This window comes from Onychomys torridus, chromosome 6, assembly GCF_903995425.1.
Source record: "Onychomys torridus chromosome 6, mOncTor1.1, whole genome shotgun sequence".
Lineage (NCBI taxonomy): Eukaryota > Metazoa > Chordata > Mammalia > Rodentia > Cricetidae > Onychomys > Onychomys torridus.
Window position 1 is genome coordinate 108,132,696 of NC_050448.1, and position 22,442 is coordinate 108,155,137.

The 22,442-nt window shown below is 40.0% G+C and overlaps 1 protein-coding gene across 3 annotated transcripts in view; it reads left to right on the forward strand.

The window, feature by feature from the left end:
• Positions 1-22,442, forward strand: part of Tbck (TBC1 domain containing kinase) — a 150,146-nt gene that overhangs the window by 111,295 nt on the left and 16,409 nt on the right. For all 3 annotated transcript variants that reach the window (XM_036191440.1, XM_036191439.1, XM_036191441.1), the window contains exon 24: positions 7,800-7,975. In XM_036191440.1, the coding sequence (XP_036047333.1) occupies positions 7,800-7,975 (176 nt within the window). The remainder of the gene's footprint in view (positions 1-7,799; positions 7,976-22,442) is intronic.

A 22,442-nucleotide genomic window follows, 5' to 3' on the forward strand; every position in this document is an offset into this window, starting at 1 on the left:
TCCCTCTCTTTCCTGTTAATCTAGCAGGATGTTTAGATGTCTCATTTGTCTCTTCAGAAACCACAGCTCTTTCACTCATGATGGTGGTCACTTGGCTTGGTGGCACATGTCTGTCATCTCCCCACTTTGGGGACAAGCAAGTCTTTCTATACTAGCTTTAACCTTCAGGCTGTAGAGTAGGACAGAAACTTTCCACATTCCCCACTCAATGGGTTCTGAGGGTACCAAGGGTTGATTGGGCCTCTGGTAGCCAAATTACTATAGTTGCAGAATGCAGCTGTGCTTTTCCCTGCTCTGAAATGACAGTTGTAGGTGAATCTGGGACTTGGTATTTGGAGCTCCGAGCTTGAGGTATGGAAAAGATCTTCCCTAATACCTGCAGGTCCAGTGTTGGTAATACAAGATAGGGTAGAAAGTGAATTAGGTACATTTTGGACTCACCAAAATAGGATAGATAATGGAATTTTCTCTGAATTTGTCAAATGCAAATGGACTAGACATTATTGATGTATTTATGGCTTGTATGTATTATATATAATTTTTCTTATATTAGCTATAACTTTTTTATTTTTTATTAGACAAAAAAGGGGGAATGTAATGATATTTTATTTGTGCTTTAATAAATAAAGTTTGCCTGGACATCAGAGGAATAGGAATAGCCATTATAAGTAAAAAAAGAGGTCAGGCAACAGTAGCACATGCCTTTGATCCCATCACTTGGCAGGCAGGAATCTGTCTGGATCTCTGTGAGTTCAAGGCCACACTGGAAACAGAGCCAGGTGTGGTGGCACATGCCTTAAATTCCAACACTAGTTAACCATGGAGATCTGGAGGTCTGTACATACAGACAGGAAGTGACAGAGCTGGGCAGGAAGAGGAAGTGATGTAGCTGGACAGAGAGAGCAAATCAGATGGCAGAACAGCAAAGCATATAGGCATGGGTAGACAGGAAGTAACTCGCATTTGGAAGCTGCAGAGTTGGTGAGGTAAGGTTAGCAGTGGCTTTCCCTATTTCCTTGATCTCTCAAGTCTTCACCCCTACATCTGGCTCCGTGTTTTGTTTTGTTTTGTTTTTTAATCTAATAAGACCATTTAGAAATTAATCTACAGTCCAGCTCATATTAGACTTGGGCATGTAGTAGAGCATCCTCTTGGGCTGAAACTGCAAGATGCTGAGAGGGTCCAACAAGACATCCTCTGGCCCAAAGCTGCTGGTAAGGTCAGGCAAGGTGACATGAAACAGTACTATTGTAGAAGATTCCTTCTTTGGAACAGAAAAGCTACTCAAACTAGCCAGCTCCCCAGACTGGACTTAAAGCCTCTAAAAACTGTAGACTTCTGTGCTGGGCCATGGGTCTGAGTATAAGGGCTGTAATGTCCTGCGTACCTTCCCTTAGCAGGAAGGTCCCCACCAGGGAGGTAGTGGGTTAATGGTTTGCGTTGTTTCTGACTCAGTGTGGTGTAGAGCTGCGCCGCTTCCTATCTCGTTTCCAGTTCTCCCTCCCTCTCCTCAAAGTACAGATTTCCCTTTGTTCCACACCAAGCCCTCTGTTTTACCATCCTGGCTACACTTTGTCTAGTTTTTCTTTGAAAAATACTATATTTGTTTATTCTCGATTTGTGACTCAGAGATTAAATTAATCATAAAATTAGTTTACCTTTTAGATTCTTTTATCTTAAATGAGAAAATATGAAACTCAAGGGCCAATTTAGCTTTATTGAAAGGAAGCCTTCAGATATGTCAGCTCATATTCCATAATATGCATTGTTATGTTACAAACTCAAGGTACAGCAGCATGTTCTCTGGTTTTAGGGTTGGATGTGATATGTATAGCCTTGCTGAGATCATTGAAATCAAAATGCCTTTATGTATATGAAGGAAGTTAGGAATACAGTTAAATACATGGTAGACTAGGATGCTTCTGTACCCAGTGTCCTTGTGAGAACTGTCTGGCTTTTTTATAGTGCATTCAAATAAGCAATTAGTTGTTAAAAACAGCTGAGGATCCTTCCTTTGTTGGGTTCTCTGCTGAAACCTTGAGTTCCTTCCCACTTCTGATGTCCTGGTTGTATGCAGCTATAAATGGTTGGCTGACTGACATTGCGTCCTGTTTCACTTTCCATTGCCGTAATAAACACAATTACGAAAAGTGACGGTGAGGAAAACAGGGTTTGTTTCAGCCTATAGTTCTTCATCAAGGAAAGTCAGCACAAGAGCTGGAGGTAGGAACTAAAGCAGAGGCTGTGAAGGAATGCTGCTCACTGGCTTGCTCCCCAGGGCTTACTCAGTTTGCTTTCTTATACAACCAAGGACCACCAACCCAGGGATAACACTCCCACAATGGAATGAGCCCTTGCACATCTATCTTTAATCAAGAGATTGCCCAGAGACTTGCCTAGAGACCAATATGACAGAGGCATTCTCAACTGAAGTTCCCTCTTACAAGATGACAAAAAACTAGCCAGCCAATGTTTCATCAGAAATGAATCATAAGAATAATGCAAGCCTGTGATTGACCTCACTCACGCCTTGTTCCTGGTGTGGTCAGAAGAATGAATAGGCAGAACTACAGACTTTCTCCTCATGCATATACCAAGGCTTCTGATCAGAGACTGTTTTGACCATGTATTTGATGGTCTTTGGTTACATAGTGAGCAAAGTGATGAAAATTATTCTGAGTAGCAGGGAACAGCCTAACAAATGTGTTGTTCTTCTAAGCACTTCAACTTGTAAGAAAAGAGTGAGAAAGACGACTAATGAGGTTGGTCAGAGCTTAACTTCAGGAATGACCACACCTTGAGGGCCTAGCGTTTGAGATGAAGTTATAGGTTTGATTCAGTTTCTTGGCCCCAGAGTCACCTTCCAGCTCTTGGCTCTGGAGACCTATTCAGGCTGCCTAGCAAACCGGCTGCGTCCCTGCTGGGCAGAGCCGCAGGAGCAGCACCTGGGAGGAGTCAGAAGCTCCGCCCCCCAACGCTTGAGTGGGGTCACGCCAACCTTTTCATCCTTTTCATCTCCACTTAGGAAATGGATCCGGTTCTGGGTTTCTTTGAAAAATCATTTCCAGAAACTCCTACTCAAGTAAGCAAGTAAAGGTAGCACCCCACCCCACCCACAATGTCCACCTTGCCCTTGTCTTTGCCTCAGAAATCACTGACACTAACGTTGCTCATTTACTAAAACCTCCATCTCTTCCATCCTCACTGAAAATAACTTTAGCCCGGTGGGGTGTCACCCAGAACCTTGGTTTTAGATACTAAGTTTTCACTGCTCTGTTTGTGTGTGTCCTGCTTATGAGGAGGCCTGCCTGATCACCCCAAGTCTTTTTAAGCAAAACATCAAATAACATAGACTACTAAACAAGTTTCTCACTTTTGTTCACGGAAGGAAGTATGAATTTGGGAGTGTATTCCTGCTTATCAGAAATAAAGTCACAGAACACTAGAGCTAAAATAAATAATGTGTCATTTAGTCTTTTTTTCTTCTATTATTCATGATAAAACTGAGGCCCAAAGGATGAAATATCCCCAAGCTGATACTGTAAGTCAAAGGGAAAATTACTGTCTTTGAAGAAATTTAGCTCACACTCAGTTTTTATAGAGCACATCTGTGAAATTTTTAGCATGAAATCTTCAATCACTGAAAAGAATTCTGTCTCTCCTCTCCGTATCTCATACTCACGTATATTATCTCTCTTCTATTTAGGGGAACAAACCCTCTCCAGTGTGACAAACACATTCTGCAGCCTCCAGAGCAGAACAGCTATTTCAAACTCTGTTGCAGATGCTGTTTCTGAATCTTAGAAACAGTAGCCTCTGTTCCTCTAAAAATAAGAAAGATAAACTTAAAAGTGCTACTGGAGCCATACATTGATTTAAATGTAAAGAAAAAATATCTTTGTAGATGATGGGGCTTTTTAGAGTGATATTTTTTAAGTGGCTTTTCTCTGAAAGTTTGAACATAATAGTTTATGTCTGTAGCTTTTGCAAAAGGCTGACCTTCATACATGCACTTGAAATATGTCCTTTATATATGCACTTGAAATATATGTCCTTCATACATGCACTTGAAATAATGTCCTTTATACATGCACTTGAAATACTGAGCATTTCGGAGGCTACTTAGTAATACATAGAGGAAAAATAAGAATTGATTGAATTTTTTCTAAAAACAACTCTGTTTTTTCTAATACTAGGACATTTAAGGTTGTCTCAACAATATAGAGCTATGACTGCCAAAATCAATATTTTTGTTTGTTTTTAATTAGTTCATCTTCTCTTATGAATTTAGCTATAGTTCAGTGTTGATACCTAATACGACTCTCCAGCTGTGACTTCTCACAAATTTCTGTTTCCATCTCTAGCTATAGTCTTAGTATTTTCAGTGTGGTATACGCTGTGAAGCTCAGTTTCACATGTCTAAATCTGAATTTACCTTTTTCTTATTTGCTGTCTGTAACTATCCTTTCCCAAGCCTCATGTTTAAAACTTTAGGACCAAAATGTGTTCATCATATTTTCCCCTGACCTGTTTTCTTATGTTTCATCTCAGATGTCTTCCTTTACTTTTTCATTAATTCACCCAGTTTTCCTTGGTAGCTACTCTGTCTCAACTTTCTGGTAGTTGATGAGATACAAAATACCAAGTGTGAAGTCTCATCTGAGAGAGCTCCTACTCTGTTCTGAGAACTCTGTGTCAGTGAGTCACAGCAGGGATTTGAGCCCCAGACACTTGTGAATTGAACTTGAGGCATCACTATTACAAATAAGACCCTCTCTAAAATTCCTGTTTGATTCATACAAAGCCTTGAAATGGGGTGGAGGTAGAAAGTTTTTTAGAAAGATTTCTTTTATTAACTAATTTTTATTTTTGAAATTATAATGTAGTTACATCCTTCTCCCTCTCCTGCCCTCCCTCCAGCTCTTCCCATGTACTCACTTTGCTCTCTGTCAAGTCCATGGCGTCTTTTTCTTTAACCGTGTTGCACACACACATGTAAAAGCATTCAGCAGCAGAGCTCCTAAAGGTAGAACTAATGCAGTAGAAGCCCAGGCCTCTCCCCAAGTGTCAGAATGCTGTGCTTACAAACAGCAAAGTGCATGGCATGTTACCTCATTTAGATGTTTGGTACTTGGTGGGAATTACTATAAATCCATTCAGGGAGCCATTTCAAAGGTCTGGACTACTACAGGATTTTCACTAGTAATCTGCCAAATAAATTCTGACTCTGGGTAAACAAATCATTATTGTTTGTTAAATTCTCAGATAGATGTACATGTTGAATTTTCACTGTCTAGGCTTGCTATCTCCTGCATATGGTGACATGCATCTGATCTCAGCACCTAAAAGGCTGAAACAGGAGGATCACAAGTTCAAGGTCAATTGAAGCAACATAGCAATAGCGTATTACAAAATGAAGAAAAGGGCTGAGAAGTTACCTGGTCCATAAAGTGGCTGTTGTGCAAGTGTGAGGACCTAAACCCAGTCCTCTGGAGTCACATTAAAGAGCTAGGCATGGTGGTGCACCCTCGTCATCCCAGCCCTGAGCTGGCGGAAACCGATGGGTTCCCTAGAATCCATAGCCGGCCAGCCTCACATACTCAGCTACCTCCAGAACAGTGCAACTGTTTCAGAAAACAAAGTGAATGGCTCCGAAGGAGTGACACCCCAGCTTGGCCTCTGGATGCCACACTCACACACATGTACCCTCATGTGCACGCACACCTGCACACAAATATGAACCCACATACACATTTACACCCATACATTCATGCACCGGAATGCATATACACACAGATTTAGCAAAGAGATAAAGAAAAATTTTGATTGTTAAGAATTCAAATCTAAAAGTACCAAATAACAAATAATTCTGTGTTCTTAAGTCTCATGTACTGTTAAACAGAAAAAAAAATTTCCTGGGATAAAACTTGAGCTTGATATGAGTTTTTATCTATAGGTTCTTGGGCTGAAATGATGAATTAGTCGGCATGCAGAGCCATTCTGTAGTTGTTCAGTATTCCTGACCACTGGCTATAGCAAAGGCCTGTGAGCTGGAAACCCCAGTCACACTAGGAAAACAGTGATGTATGTGCTATTAGTGCAGCAGGATGGAGGTGGTGCAGGGAGCTTTGTTATTCCTCTTAGTATAAAGGTTATGATATACACTAAAATTGCTTAGGAACTAATATCTACTGGAAGGTGTACTTTATAATAACATTATTGTTCTCTTCTTAGAGAAGTGTAATTTAGCCTAAGAGCTTAGTTTATTTAACTCCTAAAATTAGTCTGCAGAGACAGTTGTGTATCATACTAAAATTCTTTTGTACATCCAGAGAAGGCTGGGAAGTCATGATTTGTCGGTGACTCCTCTCCTGCTCTTAAGACTGTGCAGCAGCGCTCTCTCCTAATGACCTCCCTCACATTCGGTTAGGACCGTGCTGGACAGAACACTCCTATAGAACACTCTTCCCCAGCCCAGAACACCTTTCACTCAGACCAAGTGAACGTCCTTCCATCCAAAATGTCCCGTTCATCACTAAATGTCTGAAGGCAGAGTTAGGCCAGTCCGAGCTCTTTAGTTCATCTCCAAAGATGTACACAGCTTCATACGGAGACTTTAAGAGACACCTGCAAACATTGCAGTCTAGCAAAAAAGGATAGGGAGACTCTGGTGTGTAGCTGCTGATAATTTCAAAATGTTGAAGTAGCTTTAATAATTAATATTAAAAAATTGACTTTGTTTTGTTTTGTTGTTTTTTTTTTGGTTTTTCGAGACAGGGATTCTTGTAGTTTTGCACCTTTCCTGGAACTCGCTTTGTAGACCAGGCTGGCCTCGAACTCATAGAAATCTGCCTGCCTCTGCCCCACGAGTGCTGGGATTAAAGGTGTGCACCACCACTGCCCGGCTTCTTTTAAGATTTTTTTTTTAAATTGACATTCTTTATGCCTATTTTTATTAAAAGTTATAAACCCCAAAAGCTTAGCAGTTTTCGTTTATGTTTAAAAGTTAATGAAGGAAGTAAATAAGCATTTACCCCTACAGAATCGGGGACCCAGTCAGAGGAACTCCCAAGATGAAAGCTGACATCAAACTCCACTTGAACACATTTTTTTTAAAGAAATTTGTCTAGTGAATGATTTATGTGGTGTATTTCTTTTCCTAGAAATACTAAATTGCAGATTCCAAGTAGAATCAAAGAATGAAAATGAGAAAATGAGATAATAATTATGCCCAATTTTGATAATGATTAAGCATATAAATAATTTCTCTTTGGATCTCTATACTGTTAACCAAGGAAATTCTGAAAGCTATTTGTTTTGTTGTTGTTGTTTGTTTGTTTATTGTTTTACTGGGAATGGAATCTAGGGCCTCATCCATGCAGAGCAAACACTTTTCCACTGGGGTACATTCCCAACCCTAGAAAGCTCATAAATTCTCAAGTTATATCACATAAGTTTTCAAAAGCAATACTGATACTCTATTAATTTTTTGTTGGGTTGGATTTATTGTTCTACTTATTGTGGGGCCAGGGAGGGAATAATCCTTCTCTCTACTAAATAACACAGAGAATGGCTGCTAATATCCTTGGTATCAATTAGCCATGTACCATATAATGGGGATAAAGGTGAGGCCAGTGTCCTAGTTTTACAGTCTGATGTCTTTTTAGTAGGAAGCCTATAGATAGCCAAAATCAGTTCAAGTCCTCTTCTCCTTGGGCTATACTGATGGTATAAAATGCCTATAGTTTGTCTCTATAAAATTGTCAATATTTTTGTTCCTTGTACTTTTTTTTTTTCAGTCAAGAGAATCCATCACTTTAAATGACCTAAAATCAGAAGTATCACCCCGGATTTCAGCAGAGGACTTGATTGATTTGTGTGAGCTCACAGTGACAGGCCACTTCAAGACCCCCACCAAGAAAACAAAGTCTAGTAAGCCAAAACTCCTGGTGGTCGACATCAGAAACAGTGAAGAGTATCCTTGCCTAGTGGTTTGGAAGGGTGGGTTTGCCCTGCTCCTGTTTCTTCTTCTCCTTATACAGGGTGTGTGGTGAGAGCAGTGAACATTTCTCAGAGGCCTGTGGACTGGAATATCTGACCAACTCTGAAACTGCATGCAAAGGCCTTGCACATTAATAGACCAAAGTTATAAAGATGTTTTCAAACATTAGAATATGTACGTGCACGCATATGCATGTGTGTGTTTCTCTGATATACATACATTGTGGTTCTAGATATCATATGAGTTCTTCTTTAAAAAAGCAAAGCTTAAGACTGACTGTCTTAAGAAGCCGTCTACCACTGATCAACATATGTAGCCCCCACACTTTTTCTTTTAATATTTATTTGTTTTTCTTTTGTGTATATGAGTGTTTAGGTTAGAATTTGAGCAAAGACAAAGCATATATATTTTATTTTGCCTACCTCAGAACCAAAGGGGCCAGATCTCAACATTGAACTCATATTTACTAAAATGGCAAAAGCATTGGCTTAGAACATGTGCTTAAATGGAATACAACATGATTTTTAGAAAGATTTTACTATTAAATATAACTTACTCTGTGGTTTTATTTGGCATTAGGATGTGAGCCATTATGAATAGGAACCATTCACCTTTTTCCATGTGTTTTCATCTTGTCAGAGTCTCATGATACATATATTGATTATTCCCCAGTGTTTAGATAAATGGCTATCTTACCTTCTTATAAAAAATAAATGCTGGGGACAAAAGCCAAGACAGTGACTATCCTATGATGCGCTCTACCACTGGTCTATGTATATAACCCTCATACTTTTATTTTTAATATTTATTTTCATTATGTGTGTATGAGCATTTTGCCCAAATATATGTAAGTGGAACTGCAGTTACACACACTTTGTGAGCTGCCATGTAGGTTCAGGGAACAGAACCTGGGTCTACTGGAAGAGTACTCAAGATCTTAACTTTTGAGGCATCTCTCCAGCCCCATACTTTTTATTAACAGAGCAATCCCTTCTTAAACAGAATTTTTCTCTTTAAAAAAAAGTGTATGAAATATAAATGAAGAATTTTATAACTTTAAATTTTCACAGTTATAGTGTGTAGGTATAAAAGCAATAAATTAGGGACAGCCCACTGATGTATGCTTATATGCCAAAATCTGCATATTTTCATGTGCATATTTTCAGTCTCATTTTTTAAATGAAACTCAGACCATGCTTTCCCAGAATTTAAAAAGCAGTATGAAAAATCCTATGTGATTTACAGTACAATTTGAAAGCTCACAATTTCAAACATAACTTAGTTTATTGTTTTATTTCATTTTTTTTAAAAACAGACTCTCACTTGACTATCCTAGAACTCACTGTGCAGACCAGGCTAGCCTTGACTCACAGAGATCTGCCTGCCTCCTGAGTGCTGGGAGGAAAAGTACGTGGCACCACACCTGCTTTGTTTTATAAGCCCATTAAATGAGCGAGTATCTAACAAAAGTCTATGTCTCCATATGGGTAAACATCTTTCCTCATTTGTGTTTTAGAGATAATAAATTTCTAAAATTACATTTTAATCTCATCTTCTTCCCTGTGTAAAATAATTGAGACACTTGGTTGTGAAGGGGTGGAGGCACTCTTTTTTTTTAGGTTTTTTTTTTTCTTTTACATTTTATTATATTTGTGTTTTAATTTTACATATCAGCCATGGGTTCCCCTGTCCTCCCCTCTCCTGCCCCCCTCCCAGTCCCTCCCCCCCATTCCCATCTCCTCCAGGGCCAAGACTCCCCTGGGGATTCAATTCAGCCTGGTGGATTTAGTATAGGCAGGTCCAGTCCCCTCCTTCCAGGCTGAGCAAAGTGTCCCTGTGTAAGCCCAAGGTTCCAAACAGCCAGCTCATGCACTAAGGACAGGTCCGGGTCCCACAGCCTGGATGCCTTCCAAACAGTTCAAGCTATTCAATTGGCTCACTTATTCAGAGGGCCTGATCCAGCTGGGGGCTCCACAGCTTTTGGTTCATAATTCATGTGCTTCCATTCGTTTGGCTATTTGTCCCTGTGCTTTTCCAATCTTGGTCTCAACAATTCACACTCTTACAGTCCCTCCTCTTTCTTGACAATTAGACTCCTGGAGCTCCACCAGGGGCCTGGCTGAGGATCTCTGCATCCACTTCTATCAGTTATTGGATGAGAGTTCCAGCACGACAGTTAGGGTGTTTGGCCATCTGATCACCAGACTAGGTCGGTTCAGGCTTTCTCTCGACCATTACCAGTAGTCTACAGTGGAGGTATCATTGTGGATTTCTGGGGACCTCTCTAGCACTTTGCTTCTTCCTGTTCTCATGTGGTCTTCATTTATCATGGTCTGTTATTCCTCGTTCTCCCTTTCTGTTCTTGATCCAGCTGGGATCTCCTGCTCCCCTAAGCTCTCTTTCCCTCGAACCTTGCCCTTCATTACTCCAACTGTCCTCCAGGTTGTTCATGTAGATCTCGTCCATTTCTCTGTCATTGGGCGATCCCTGTGTCTTTCTTAGGGTCCTGTTTTTTAGGTAGCCTCCCTGGAGTTGTGAGTAGCAGTCGAGGCACTCTTAAGCAAATGAACTGTGTGCCTTCCAGGTGGCTGCGTACTACCGTCTGCGATTCCATGCATGCTGCAGTCACTTTGCTGTTGTCTGTGTTTTGGCTACACGTAAAGAGAAGTGCATCAGCAAACCAGCATCAGCTCCCTCTGTGTCTGAGGCTGGCAAAGGAAGCACTAGGGAGTGGGAAGGAAGCTGAAGGCTATAGCCAGACTGCACACACTGGGAGGTAAGGCACAATCCCAAACACTTAGAAATGCCCACGAAAGCCTTGACGTCACTGCCAGAAGCTCCAGAGAGGCAAACAGCAGTGTTGTTTGCTGAAATAATGTTTCTAGGTAAAGCTTTGTTTGGTATAGCCATGGGAATTTTGGACAAAGGCAATAGAAAATGTTTCCTGTGGAGTGGCATAAGCTTTATGAGTAATGTTAATGGCTTCAAAGGTAATGCCCAGGCCAGCTGTTGATTTGGTAGCTATAAATATTTAGAGTTTCAAATTTCCTGACCTTCATATTAAAGGTGGCCTTAGTGATGCAAATGTGGGCCCAACTGATGTTATCTGTAAACAGAAATACTTCGAAGGAAGTTAATCTCATTTGCTTCAAGTAAAGGCTGAGTTTACAGCTTTATTTCTAAAGCTCTTAGGAAAGGGGGAAGGAGGGAGAGAGGGAAAGATGGAAGAAAAGGGGGAGGAAAAGGAAGAAACAGGAAATGCAACTGAACACTTATCCTTATTCTAAAACCAACCCAACTGTTTTCATTATTACACCATACTCAGTGAATGCTAATATTATTCTTTTCACTAGTCCTAAAGAATTCATTTCTGAAAATATTTTCAAAGTACTGTGGAGATAGCTGTGGTCAGAGGAACATATGAGATAAGGATATTCTTCAAGATTTGCTCATCTTATGTAAGTTTGTATTCAGTCCATTTAAATTAAACTTTCCATCCATGTCTGAATGGATCATCCTTAATGTGGGGTGTATGGTAACTACTGCTGAGGAATATCACCACTGCTTGGATTAATGTTAGAGTTACATTAGCAGTTGGTGCCATTTGCTATTTTAGCCCTAGATCTAAACCAGTTGATCCTGTGTAAAGACATTTGCTGGGCAACAGGGACACAAAGTTAAGTCAGAGCCCCCTTTTTCCCAATCATATAGTTAGAATGGACTTTTTAAATAGATAATTGCATCACACCGTGATGTGAGTCATACCCACAATGTCATAGGAATACAAGCATGGGTAGCTGAACCAGATGAGGGCTATTTAAGCACAAGTAGATTCGGTGAGCAAAGGGAAAGAAGACATTGGAGAGTCAACATACAATCCTTAGAGGATCAGGTCCAGAGAAGCTAAGGACATGTTTATGAGGTTACAAAGAAGTACAAAGGAACCAGCAGCTCAAGCCTGTAACCTGAGCGCTCACTCAGGAAGCTGGCACAGGGGCACACGGATGTAGAGGCCCTGTCTAAAGAAAAAGTATTTAGGCAGAGAAAATTACATGAACCAGGCAGAAAGGCAGCCAAATGAGTCCATTTGAAATGGGAGTTATTAGGTCCTGGTTCATGAGGGCTGAACTGAGAGATCTGAGCCACACAAGGTTTCTCAGCAGGAAGGTTATCTTCTGGCTGCTTCATTTATAAAATTTTAACTTGAAAAGATTATGAATAAAATGGATTTTTCTGGGGGGAACAAAGCAAGTTTTAGACAGCTGCTTCTGCAATACTCTGAGCTCAAGGTAACTACTGTCTTACATTGGCAGACCATTGCAGGAATGGGGGGAAGGTGAGATTCACTGGAGTGCAAGTTGTTGGTGGGGCACTGATGAGGTGTTGAAAGTGAGCTTTTAAACTTGAAGTGCTGCTGATACCAGTCCAAATATGCAATAATAGAGTTGTAAGGAAAATGATGTCTGAACATTTTTTATTGCAACTGATGCTACTCAGTTATATCTGGAGAAACCAAAGATTTTCTTTGGGCTATTAGTAAAGGTCCAGCCTTAAAATGGGTTTAAAGATATATAGTTGCATTATTTAAACTAGTTAACACAGAAAGCAGGCCAGAACAGAGATATATCTGATATCATAATTGGTGAAGTTGGCGTGGTCTGATAAAGAGGGTTTAGACCACAGTACCCAACAAAATAATGTGTTCTATCAGAATTAAGAAATATGAGACTGCTTCTGAGTTCAATTTTGACAATGCATTTTAAAGGAGATAATTTTTTGTGAAGTAAAGACATATGCTATGAGCATTTCTATGATATGAGCACTCTTAATTTACCTGTATGATATAGATAGATAGATAGATAGATAGATAGATAGATAGATAGATAGATAGATAGATATCACTTCACAAATAAGATATGCTCAGTGTGATAGTAATAATTGTCAACTTATCCAGAATCACCTCAGAGACAAAGCTTCAGACACATCTCCAAGAGATTATTTAGTCTCTAGGCATGTCTATGTGGGATTACATTGATAAAGTTAATTGAGCAGGGAAAGTACACTAAAAAAGTATGTGGTACCATTCCCAGGGCTTGGTCCTGGGCTGTATAAAAAGGAAAGCGTTAGCTGAGCACAAACAGTCCTCACATTCTTTCTTGATTATGGATGCAGTGTGAACAGTTGTTTCAACCTCCTGCTGCCTTGACTTTGCATCATGGTAGAATGAACTGTAAGCCAAATAAACACTTTCTCCATGTGTTGCTTTTGTTCAGGGTATTTTACCACAGCAACAAAGAAAAAACTAATAAGATACTCAGTGTTTGTGATTTTTAAGAACTCAACAGGTTTTAACAAAATGCAATCAACCACATACCTCTAATCACCTCTACAGTGTGCAGAAATTGCCTAAAGAAGTTCTACTTCATATTCTTTTTTCTTATTTCTTCTCGCATACAGTACTTGCCAACCACAGTTTCCCCTCCCTCCTCTCTTCCAAGTCTCTCTCTTCCCTCTCTCCCAGATATACTACTCCTCCTTTTCCCTTCTGAGAAGAGCAGGCCTCCCAGGGATATCAACTGAACATGGCATAACAAGATGCAATAAAACTAGGTAGGCACAAACCCTTGATGAGTCAACCCAGTAGAAGGAAAATGGTACCAAGAGCAGCCAAAATAGTCAAAGACACCCCCACTCCCACTATTAGGAGTCCTGTTGTTGGTTGATTTTACTCTTTGGCTCTTTGCTCTTTTGAGGGGTCCACCACTCAACTCCCAAATAAATGCACATGGAGGCTTAGTCTTAATTATAAATGCCCAGCCATAGCTTGGCTTATTTCTCACCAGCTTTTCTTAATTTAAATTATTCCATCTACCTTTGGCTTCAGGGCTTTTATCTTTCTCTGTTACTATATACCTTTTCTTTCCTTCTTACTCCATGTCTGACTGTGTAGCTGGGTGACTGGGTGGCCGGCCCCTGAAGTCCTCCTCCTTCCTCTCTGATTCCTTGCTCTTTCTTCTTTCTCCCAGATTTCTCCTTATTTATTGTCTTGCTATTGGCCATTCAGCTCTTAATTAGACCATCAGATGTTTTAGACAGGCAAAATAACACAGCTTCACAGAATTAAACAAATGCAACGGTAAAAGAATGCAACACATCTTTGCATCATTAAATAAATGTTCCACAGCATAAACAAAGGTAACACATCTTAAAATAATATTCTACAACAGAGCCCCCCAAAATCCCCAAGCTAAACAATCATAACATATGCAGAGGAACTTAGCATAGACCCAAGCAGGCTCTGTGATTATCACTTCAGTCTCTGTGAGCCCCTGTGAGCACTGCTTAGTTGAATCTCTGGGCTCCTGGTGTCCTCCATCCCTCTAGCTCCTACAATCCTTCCTCCCCCTCTTCTGCGAGGTTCGTGGAGCTCCATCTAATATTTGGCTATGAGTCTCTGCATCTGCTCCCATCAACTGTCAGAGGAAGCCTCTCTGATGACAATTGGGCTAGGCACTGGTCTATGAGTATAGTAGAACTATGAGTATAGCAGAATATCATTAAGAATCCTTTCATTAACTTTTTTTTTTCTTTCTGCAGCCCTATTTGTTTCTACCCTAAATCTCTGGGCTATCCAGCTTCTGGTTCCTGGCCATCCAGGCAGTGTTGGGCATGGGAAGCCTTGCCTGGTTACAGAATATGTCCAGTTCAGTCTCCATATCCTCTATTACTAAGAGTCTTCCTTAGGATCACCCTCATAGATTATAGGAAGTTTCCACTGCACTAGATTTCTACCTCTCCCCTAAAGGCCCTCCCCAATTCCAGTCATCTCTCCTCATACTCTCTCCCTCCATCTCCCACATGAACCCTCCTGTCCTCATCCCTACCCACCATATTCAGTCCACCCACAAAATCTGTTCAATTTCACTTTCCCAGAGTGACCTATGCATCCCCTTGAGTCCTCTTTGTCACTTAGCCTCTTTGGTTCTATGGATTGTAGCATAACTACCCTTTAATTTAGAGCTAATATCCACTTATGAGTGAGTATATACCATGTTTGTCTTTCTGAGTGTGAGTTACCTCACTCAGGATGATCTTTTCTAGTTCCATACATTTGCCAGCAAATTTTATGATGTCATTTTTTTTTAACTGTTGATAAATATTCCATTGTGTAAATGTACCATAATTTCTTTATTCTTCAGTTGAGGTACATCTAAGTTGTTTCCAGTTTTTAGCTATTATGAGTAAAGCTGCTATGAACATAGTTGTGTGTCCTTGTGGTAGCATAGCCCTTTGGGGTTATGCCCAAGAGTAGTATAGCTGAGTCGTAAGGTAGATCAATTCCCAATTTTCTGAGAAACCGCCATATTGGTTTCTAAAGTGGCAGTACAATTTACACTACCACCAGCAATGAGTGTTCCCTTTGCTCTACATCCTCACCATCATAAGCTGTCACTTGTGTTTTTTTATCTTACTCATTCTGATAGGTGTAAGATGGAATCCCAAAGTAATTTTCAATTTTCATTTCCCTGATGGTTAAGGATGTTAAGATTCTTCTGTTGAGGTCTGTATCCCATTTTTTAATTGGATTATTTGGTTTGTTGATATCTAGTTTCTTGAGTTCTTCATATATTTTGGATATTAGCCCTCTATTGGATGTGGAGTTAGGGAAATCTTTTCCCATTCTGTCAGGTGCTGTTTTGTCCTATTGATAGTGTCCTTTCCAAAAGTGTTTCAGTTTCATAAGGTTCCATGTATTAACTGATCTTAGTGACTGTGCTAACAGTATTTAGGAAGTTGTCTGCTGTGCCAATGCATTCAAGGCTATTCCCTACTTTCTCTTCTATCAAGTTCAGTGTATCTGGTTTTCTGTTGAGGTCTTTAATCCACTTAGACTTGAGTTTTGTGCAGGATCATAAATATGGATCTATTTGCATTCTTCTACATGTAGACATTCCGTTAGACCAGCACCATTTGTTGAAGATGCTTTCCTTTTTCCATTGTGTATTTCTGGCTTATCAAAAAGCAGGTGTCCGTAGGTGTGTGGATTTATGCCTGGGTCTTTGAGTTAATTTCATTGAGCAACATGTCTGTTTTTATGTTAATATCATGTGGATTGTATTACTACAGTTCTGTAGTAGAGCTTGAAATCAGAGATAGTGATACCTTTGGAAGTTCTTTTATTATTCGAGATTGTTTTAGCTATCCTGAGTTTGTTTTCCTTGTTGTTATTTTCCATATGAAATTGAGTATTGTCCTTTCAAGACCTGTAAAGAACTGTGTTGGGATTTTGACAGGGATTATGTTAAATCTGTAGATTGCTTTTGGTAGGATGGCCACTGTTAATATGTTAATCTTGCTGATCCGTGAACATGGGAGATCTTTTCATCTTCTGATATCTTCTTCTGTTTCTTTCTTCAAAGATTGTAGTTTGTCTTTCACTTACTTGGTTAGGGTTACTCAAAGATATTTTATATTGTTTGTGGCAATTATGAAGGGTGTTATTTCCCTGAATTATTCCGCAGTCCATTTGTCATTTGAAGTTAAGAGGGCTACTGAATTTTTTTAGTTAATCTTGAATCCAGCCACTTCACTGAAGGTGCTTCACTGAAGGTGTTCCCTGGTAGACTTTTAGGGGTTGCCTATATATACTATTGTAACCAAAAGCTTTTTCTCTCCACCTGGCAGTATCCAAATAACCACTCAGAGGCTTAATATTAATTACAAACAATTTGGTCTATGGCTCAGGCTTCTTGCTAGCTAGTGTTTTCATCTTAAATTAACTCATTTCTATTAATCTGTGTTTTGCTGTGGCATTACTGCTTTGTTGGCATGTTGCTCCTTGGGCAGTGGGCTGGTGTCTCCTCTGACTCTGCCTTTCTTCTACCCCTATCTGTCTTGAATTTCCTGCCTGGCTATAATCTGTCTTGCCATAGGCCAGAGCAGCTTCCTTATTGACCAATAGTATCAACACATATTCACAGCATATAGAAAGACCATTCAACAGCATACTGTCATCTGCAAATAAAAATACTTTGACTTATTCCTTTCTAATTTGTATCCCTTCAATCTCCTTTAGTTGTCTTATTGCTCTAGCTAGAACTTCAAGTAATATGTTGAATAAATATGGAGAGACTGAACAGCCTTGTCTTGTTCCTGAGTTTAGAAAAATTGCTTTGAGTTTTCTCTCCATTTAATTTGATGTTAGGTATAGGCTTGCATTAAATGGTGCTTATTTTGTGTAAGTGTCTCTTGTATCCCTAATCTCTCTAAGACTTTGGTTTTTCGAGACAGGGTTTCTCTGTGTAGTTTTTGGTGCCTGTCCTGGATCTTACTCTGTAGACCAGGCTGGCCTTGAACTCACATGTGTTGTTGTTGTTGTTGTTTTTCAGTTTGTTTATATGGTAGATGACATTGACAAATTTTCATGTGTTGAGTTATCCCTGCATCTCTAGGATAAAACCTACTTGATCATGATGGATGATTTTTTTTTATGTCTTCTTAGATTTGGTTTATGAGTGCTTTGTTGAGTATTTTGTATGTTTATTTGGGAAATTGGTCTGTATGTAATTCTCTTTGTTGAATCTTTGTGTGTTTTGAGTATGGGGTGTGTGTGTGTGTGTGACTGTGACCTAAAGTGAATTTGGCAATGTTCCTTCTATTTACATTTTGTGGAATAATTTGGGTAGTATTGATATTCTCTCTTTGAAAAATCTGGTAGAATTCTATGCTAAAACTGGCTGACCTTGGGCTTCTCATGGTTTGAAGACTTTTAATGACTGCTATTTCCTTAGGGCTTATGTGTCTATTTAAATTGTTTATCTGATCTTGATTTAACTTTGGTAAGTAATATCTATTGAGAAAATTGTCCATTTCTTTTAGGTTTTCCAATTTTGTGGAGTACGGGTTTTTAAAGTATGACCTAAAGATTCTTTGGATTTCCTTGATGTCTATTGTTATATCCCCCTTTTCTTTTCTGATTTTGTTAATTTGGATAGCCTCTGTCTTTTAGTTAGTTTGGATAAGGATTTGTCTATCCTGTTGATTGTCTCAAATAACCAACTTTTTTTGTTTCGTTGATTCTACATATTGTTCTCTTTGTTTCTATTTTATTGATTTCAGCTCTCTGATTATTTCCTGCCATCTCTTCTTCTTGGGTATGCTTGCTTCTTTTTGTTCTAGAACTTTCACGTGTGCTGTTAAGTTGTTAAATTGCTGAAAACCTCTAAATCCTATATGTAGGCAGCTACTGCTATGAACTTTCCTCTTAGTACCACTTTCATTGTGTCCTATAAGTTTGGGCCTGTTGTAAATTCATTATCATTGTATTCTAGGAAGTCTTTAATTTCTTTTTTTTATTTTTTCTATTTTGACCCAGCACTGATTCAGTAGAGAGTTGTTCAGTTTCCATGAGTTTGTAGGCTACCTGTTGTTTCTGTTGTTGAAATCCAGCTTTAATCCATGGTGCTCTGATAGGAGGTAGGGGGGTATTTCTTCTTTTATTTGCTAAGACTTGCTTTTTGACCAAGTATATGTTGAATTTTGGAGAAAGTCCCATAAGGTGCTGAGAAGAATGTATATTCTTTTGTGTTTGTATGAAATGTTCTATAGATATCTGTTAGATCCATTTGGTTTATAATATCTGTTAGCTCCAGTATTTCTCTTTTTAGTTTTTGTCTAGATGACTTGTCCATTGGTGAGAGTGTGGTATTGAAGTCTCCCATTATCAGTGTGTAAGTGTCACTGTGTGATTTAAGCTTAAGTAATGTTTCTTTTACAAATGTGGGTGTCCTTGCATTCAGGGAATTCATGTTAAGAATTGAAATGTCGTTTTGGTATATTTTTCCTTTGATGAGTATAAAGTGTCCTTCCCTGTCTCTTTTGATTAATTTTGGTTTGAAATCTATTTTATTGGATATTAGGATAACTATACCAGCTTGCTTCTTAGGTCCATTTGCTTGGAAAATCTTTCTCCAGCCCTTAACTCTGAGGTAATATCTATTTTTGATGTTGAGGTGTATTTCTTGGATGTAGCCAAAGGGTGGATCCTGTTTGTGAATACATTCTGTTAGTCTGTGTCTTTTTATTGGGCAATTGAGTCCATTGGTATTGAGAGATGTCAATGATTGTCAGTCTCTATCCATCTCTTGTATTCTGTTGGTGAAGCTTGTCTCTGTAGTTCCTATTCACTTACTTAGATTTTTCATTTCCAGAATTCCCTCATTTTGTTGTGCTGATATTTTATTTGTATGTTAATAAATAAAGTTTGCCTGGAGATCAGAGGAAATAGCAAGCCATTTTAAGTAAACACAAAAGTCAGGCAATGGTAGCACATGCCCTTAATCCGGTCACTTGGCAGACAGGGTCTCTGTGTGTTCAAGGCCATACTAGGGAACAAAGCCAAGTGTGGTGACACACACCTTTAATCCCAATACCCACCATAGAAACCTGGAGATCTGTACAGACAGACAGAAAATGACAAGGAAGTGAGGTGCTAGGCTAAGAGCCAATGAGAGAGCAGAACAGCAGGGCAGTAAAGGTGTGGACAGACAGGAAGTAGCTCACTTTGGAAGCTGCTGCGTGGTGAGGTAAGATTAGCTGATGGCTATTTCTATTTCCCTGTTCTCTAAGGCTTTCACCCCTGTATTTGGCTCCATGTTTTTTTATTTAATAAGACCATTTAGAAATTCGTCTATAGTTTGTGCTTTCTCTAGTGCTTCTGTTTCCATTTTCAGATTTTGAACAGCTTTATTCGTTTTCTTCAACTGTTTGTTCGTTTTTTTTTTCTTGGCTTTCTTCAAGGGATTTATTCATTTCCTCCAAATTTTTGTTTACCTTTTCCTTGACTTCTTTAAGGGACATATTTGCTGCTTCTTTAAGGACCTCTATCATCTTGATAAAGTTGATTAAGATCTTTACCTTATGCTTCAGCTGTGTTGGAATTCTCAGGGCTTACTGTAGTAGAATAGCTGGGCTCTGGTGATTCCATACTGCCCTGGCTGTTGTTGATTGTATTCTTACTCTGGTATCTAGGCATCTGAGTATGGGATGATTATATGTCTATGTGCTGATTTCTGGGTTTGTCTTTGTTGGGTGGGTGTTTTGTTCCTTAGTTACTGTTTTCTCTGACCCATGTACCCTGTGATTGAGCAGTGGAGGTTCAATAACTGAGTTGGGGGATGAAACACATCAACAAGCAAGGGAGAGTGGGAATAGTGTCAGGTGGGAGGGCTACTGAGAGAGTGGAGGAGGTCTGCTGATGGGTGGACTACCTGGAGTTCTGGTAACCTACAAGGGCCTGATCCAGCAGGGAGTCTCCACCCAGATTGGCAGCTGGGACACAGGGACAAGAAGGGAAGACAGGTGTAGCACAAATCTTAAAAGGACTTCTTGATTAAAAAAACAAAAAAACAAAAAAACAAAAAACACCGGAGCCAGACAGTGGGGTGAAAACTGAAAGATGAGAAACAGAACAAGCCACAGCCAACCTCACCTTACCAACTCCTCAGCCTCCAGAGCAAGACATCCTGTTTATTCATACCTTATATATCTTTCTATGCCCTGCCATCTTACTTACTTCCTAATGCTGAGATAAAGACGAATGCCACCACCACACCTGGCTCTGTTTCCAGTGTGGCCTTGAACTCACAGAGATCCAGATGGATCTCTGCCTCCCGAGTGATAGGATTAAGGATGTGTGTTATCACTGTCTTTGCCTCTATGTCTAAACTAGTGGCTGGCTCTATCCTCTGATCCCCAGATAGGTTTATTAGAGTACACAATATATTGGGGCACACAATATATCACCACAAACAGGCTTGGAATAGAGTTGAGGGTGTGGGGCATCAAGAGAGTGGAGGAGGTCCAAGGGCAGGTGACCTACCTGGAGTTCTGGCTGCAGGTGTGGTCTCTGGTCCAGCAAGGAGTCAGCACTGGAGTTGAGGATTGGAACACAGTGACTAAAAGGGGAGAGGGGATTAGGAAAGTGTCAGGGGGCTGGGGGGCACACCAAGTAGAGGAGGTACACAGGTGGGCAGCCTGCCTGGTCTTCTGGCAGGTGTGGCCTATGGTTAGGCAGGGGTGTCTGCCGGAGGGAAAGGAGAGAGTCATTCTACTTCATTGTAATGTCAGCCATGTAAGGATTTGTGTTGTGAGCAATGAAACGTAATTACCAAGGACAAAAGGTCCTTAAGTAACTAACTTGGTTCCTTCATTGTCAGAAGTGCTAAAACAAAAGAGGCTGCTTGTTGTGAATACACTGATCTATAACTAGGCCGGCCGGCCTCCTCTGCTGTTTGCCAATAATGCAGTTTTGGGTGGAAGATGGAGAGCTTGCCAGCCCGTGTGTCTGCACATCTTGACAAAGGGCCTGGGAAGGGTGTTCTTAGATGGTTCCAGGACCACACTGCATGGGGGGCTGGGCGAAGGCCCTACTCCATAATGTTTTGTCTTGCAGAGTACAGTGGGGTTTGGACAGAACCTCTCCAAAACTCTTATTTTCATATTGTATCAAACATTTTGACATTTAATCTCTGCTTTAAAAAAAATCAAACCATAAAGCATAACTAACAGAAAATTCTGGGGAAATAACAAGTTAATAACATGTTTTTAGTGGTAAAAATGGAGTATAGACAAGTCTCCTTTAAAAGTACATACTAAGTAGCATGTAAAAATTACCCAGATGTATCTGTGGTTTTAGTTAATGTTATTGGATATTTACATGCAGGCAACTTACTTTTTAAAACCAAGTATTCAGAGAACGAAACTTTAAGCAGCTTTTCTTCTGGAGTATGGGATTCTGTTTTCTGTTTTGTGGTTAACATTCTATATAGAGGCATTCAAATGGGATTTTATGTTCAAAAACTTAACATATGTAAGCATTGTTTTTCGTTCTCATTTTTGAGAGTGGAAATAAGATGGGCCCAGTTTGCATTGAGCACCTATCTCTGCCCTCCGTACCCTCCTCTCCACCAGCCATGACATGGTGTGGTAGGTCCTTCTCTCCACCAGCTGTGACATGATGTCAGGCACCTAGCTCTGCCCTCTGTACCCTCCTCTCCACCAGCTATGACATGGCGTGGTAGGGTTAAACCCTACCACATGGTCAGTTTGCATTGGGTCCCTAGCTCTGCCCTCCGTACCCTTCTCTCCACCAGCTGTGACATGGTAGGATTGAACACCATGGTCAGAAGGCAGTCTTTCACCAAGAGCAGTGTCTGGGGCTGTGCAAACAAGGAGGACCAGGTGAGCTTATGGACATGTCCATCCCAGCACTTGACTAGGATGGGTCTACATTGCTCTTGCTGCTGCAAAACCACCAAAAGTAAAGCTGATTGCAGTCCACAAGTGCTGCTGAGAAACAGTTCTCTCTGGCAGCTGATTCAGGCCTGCTGAAGAGAAATGAACAGTTGGACTCCTAGTTCCTATTAAATAATGTCACTTT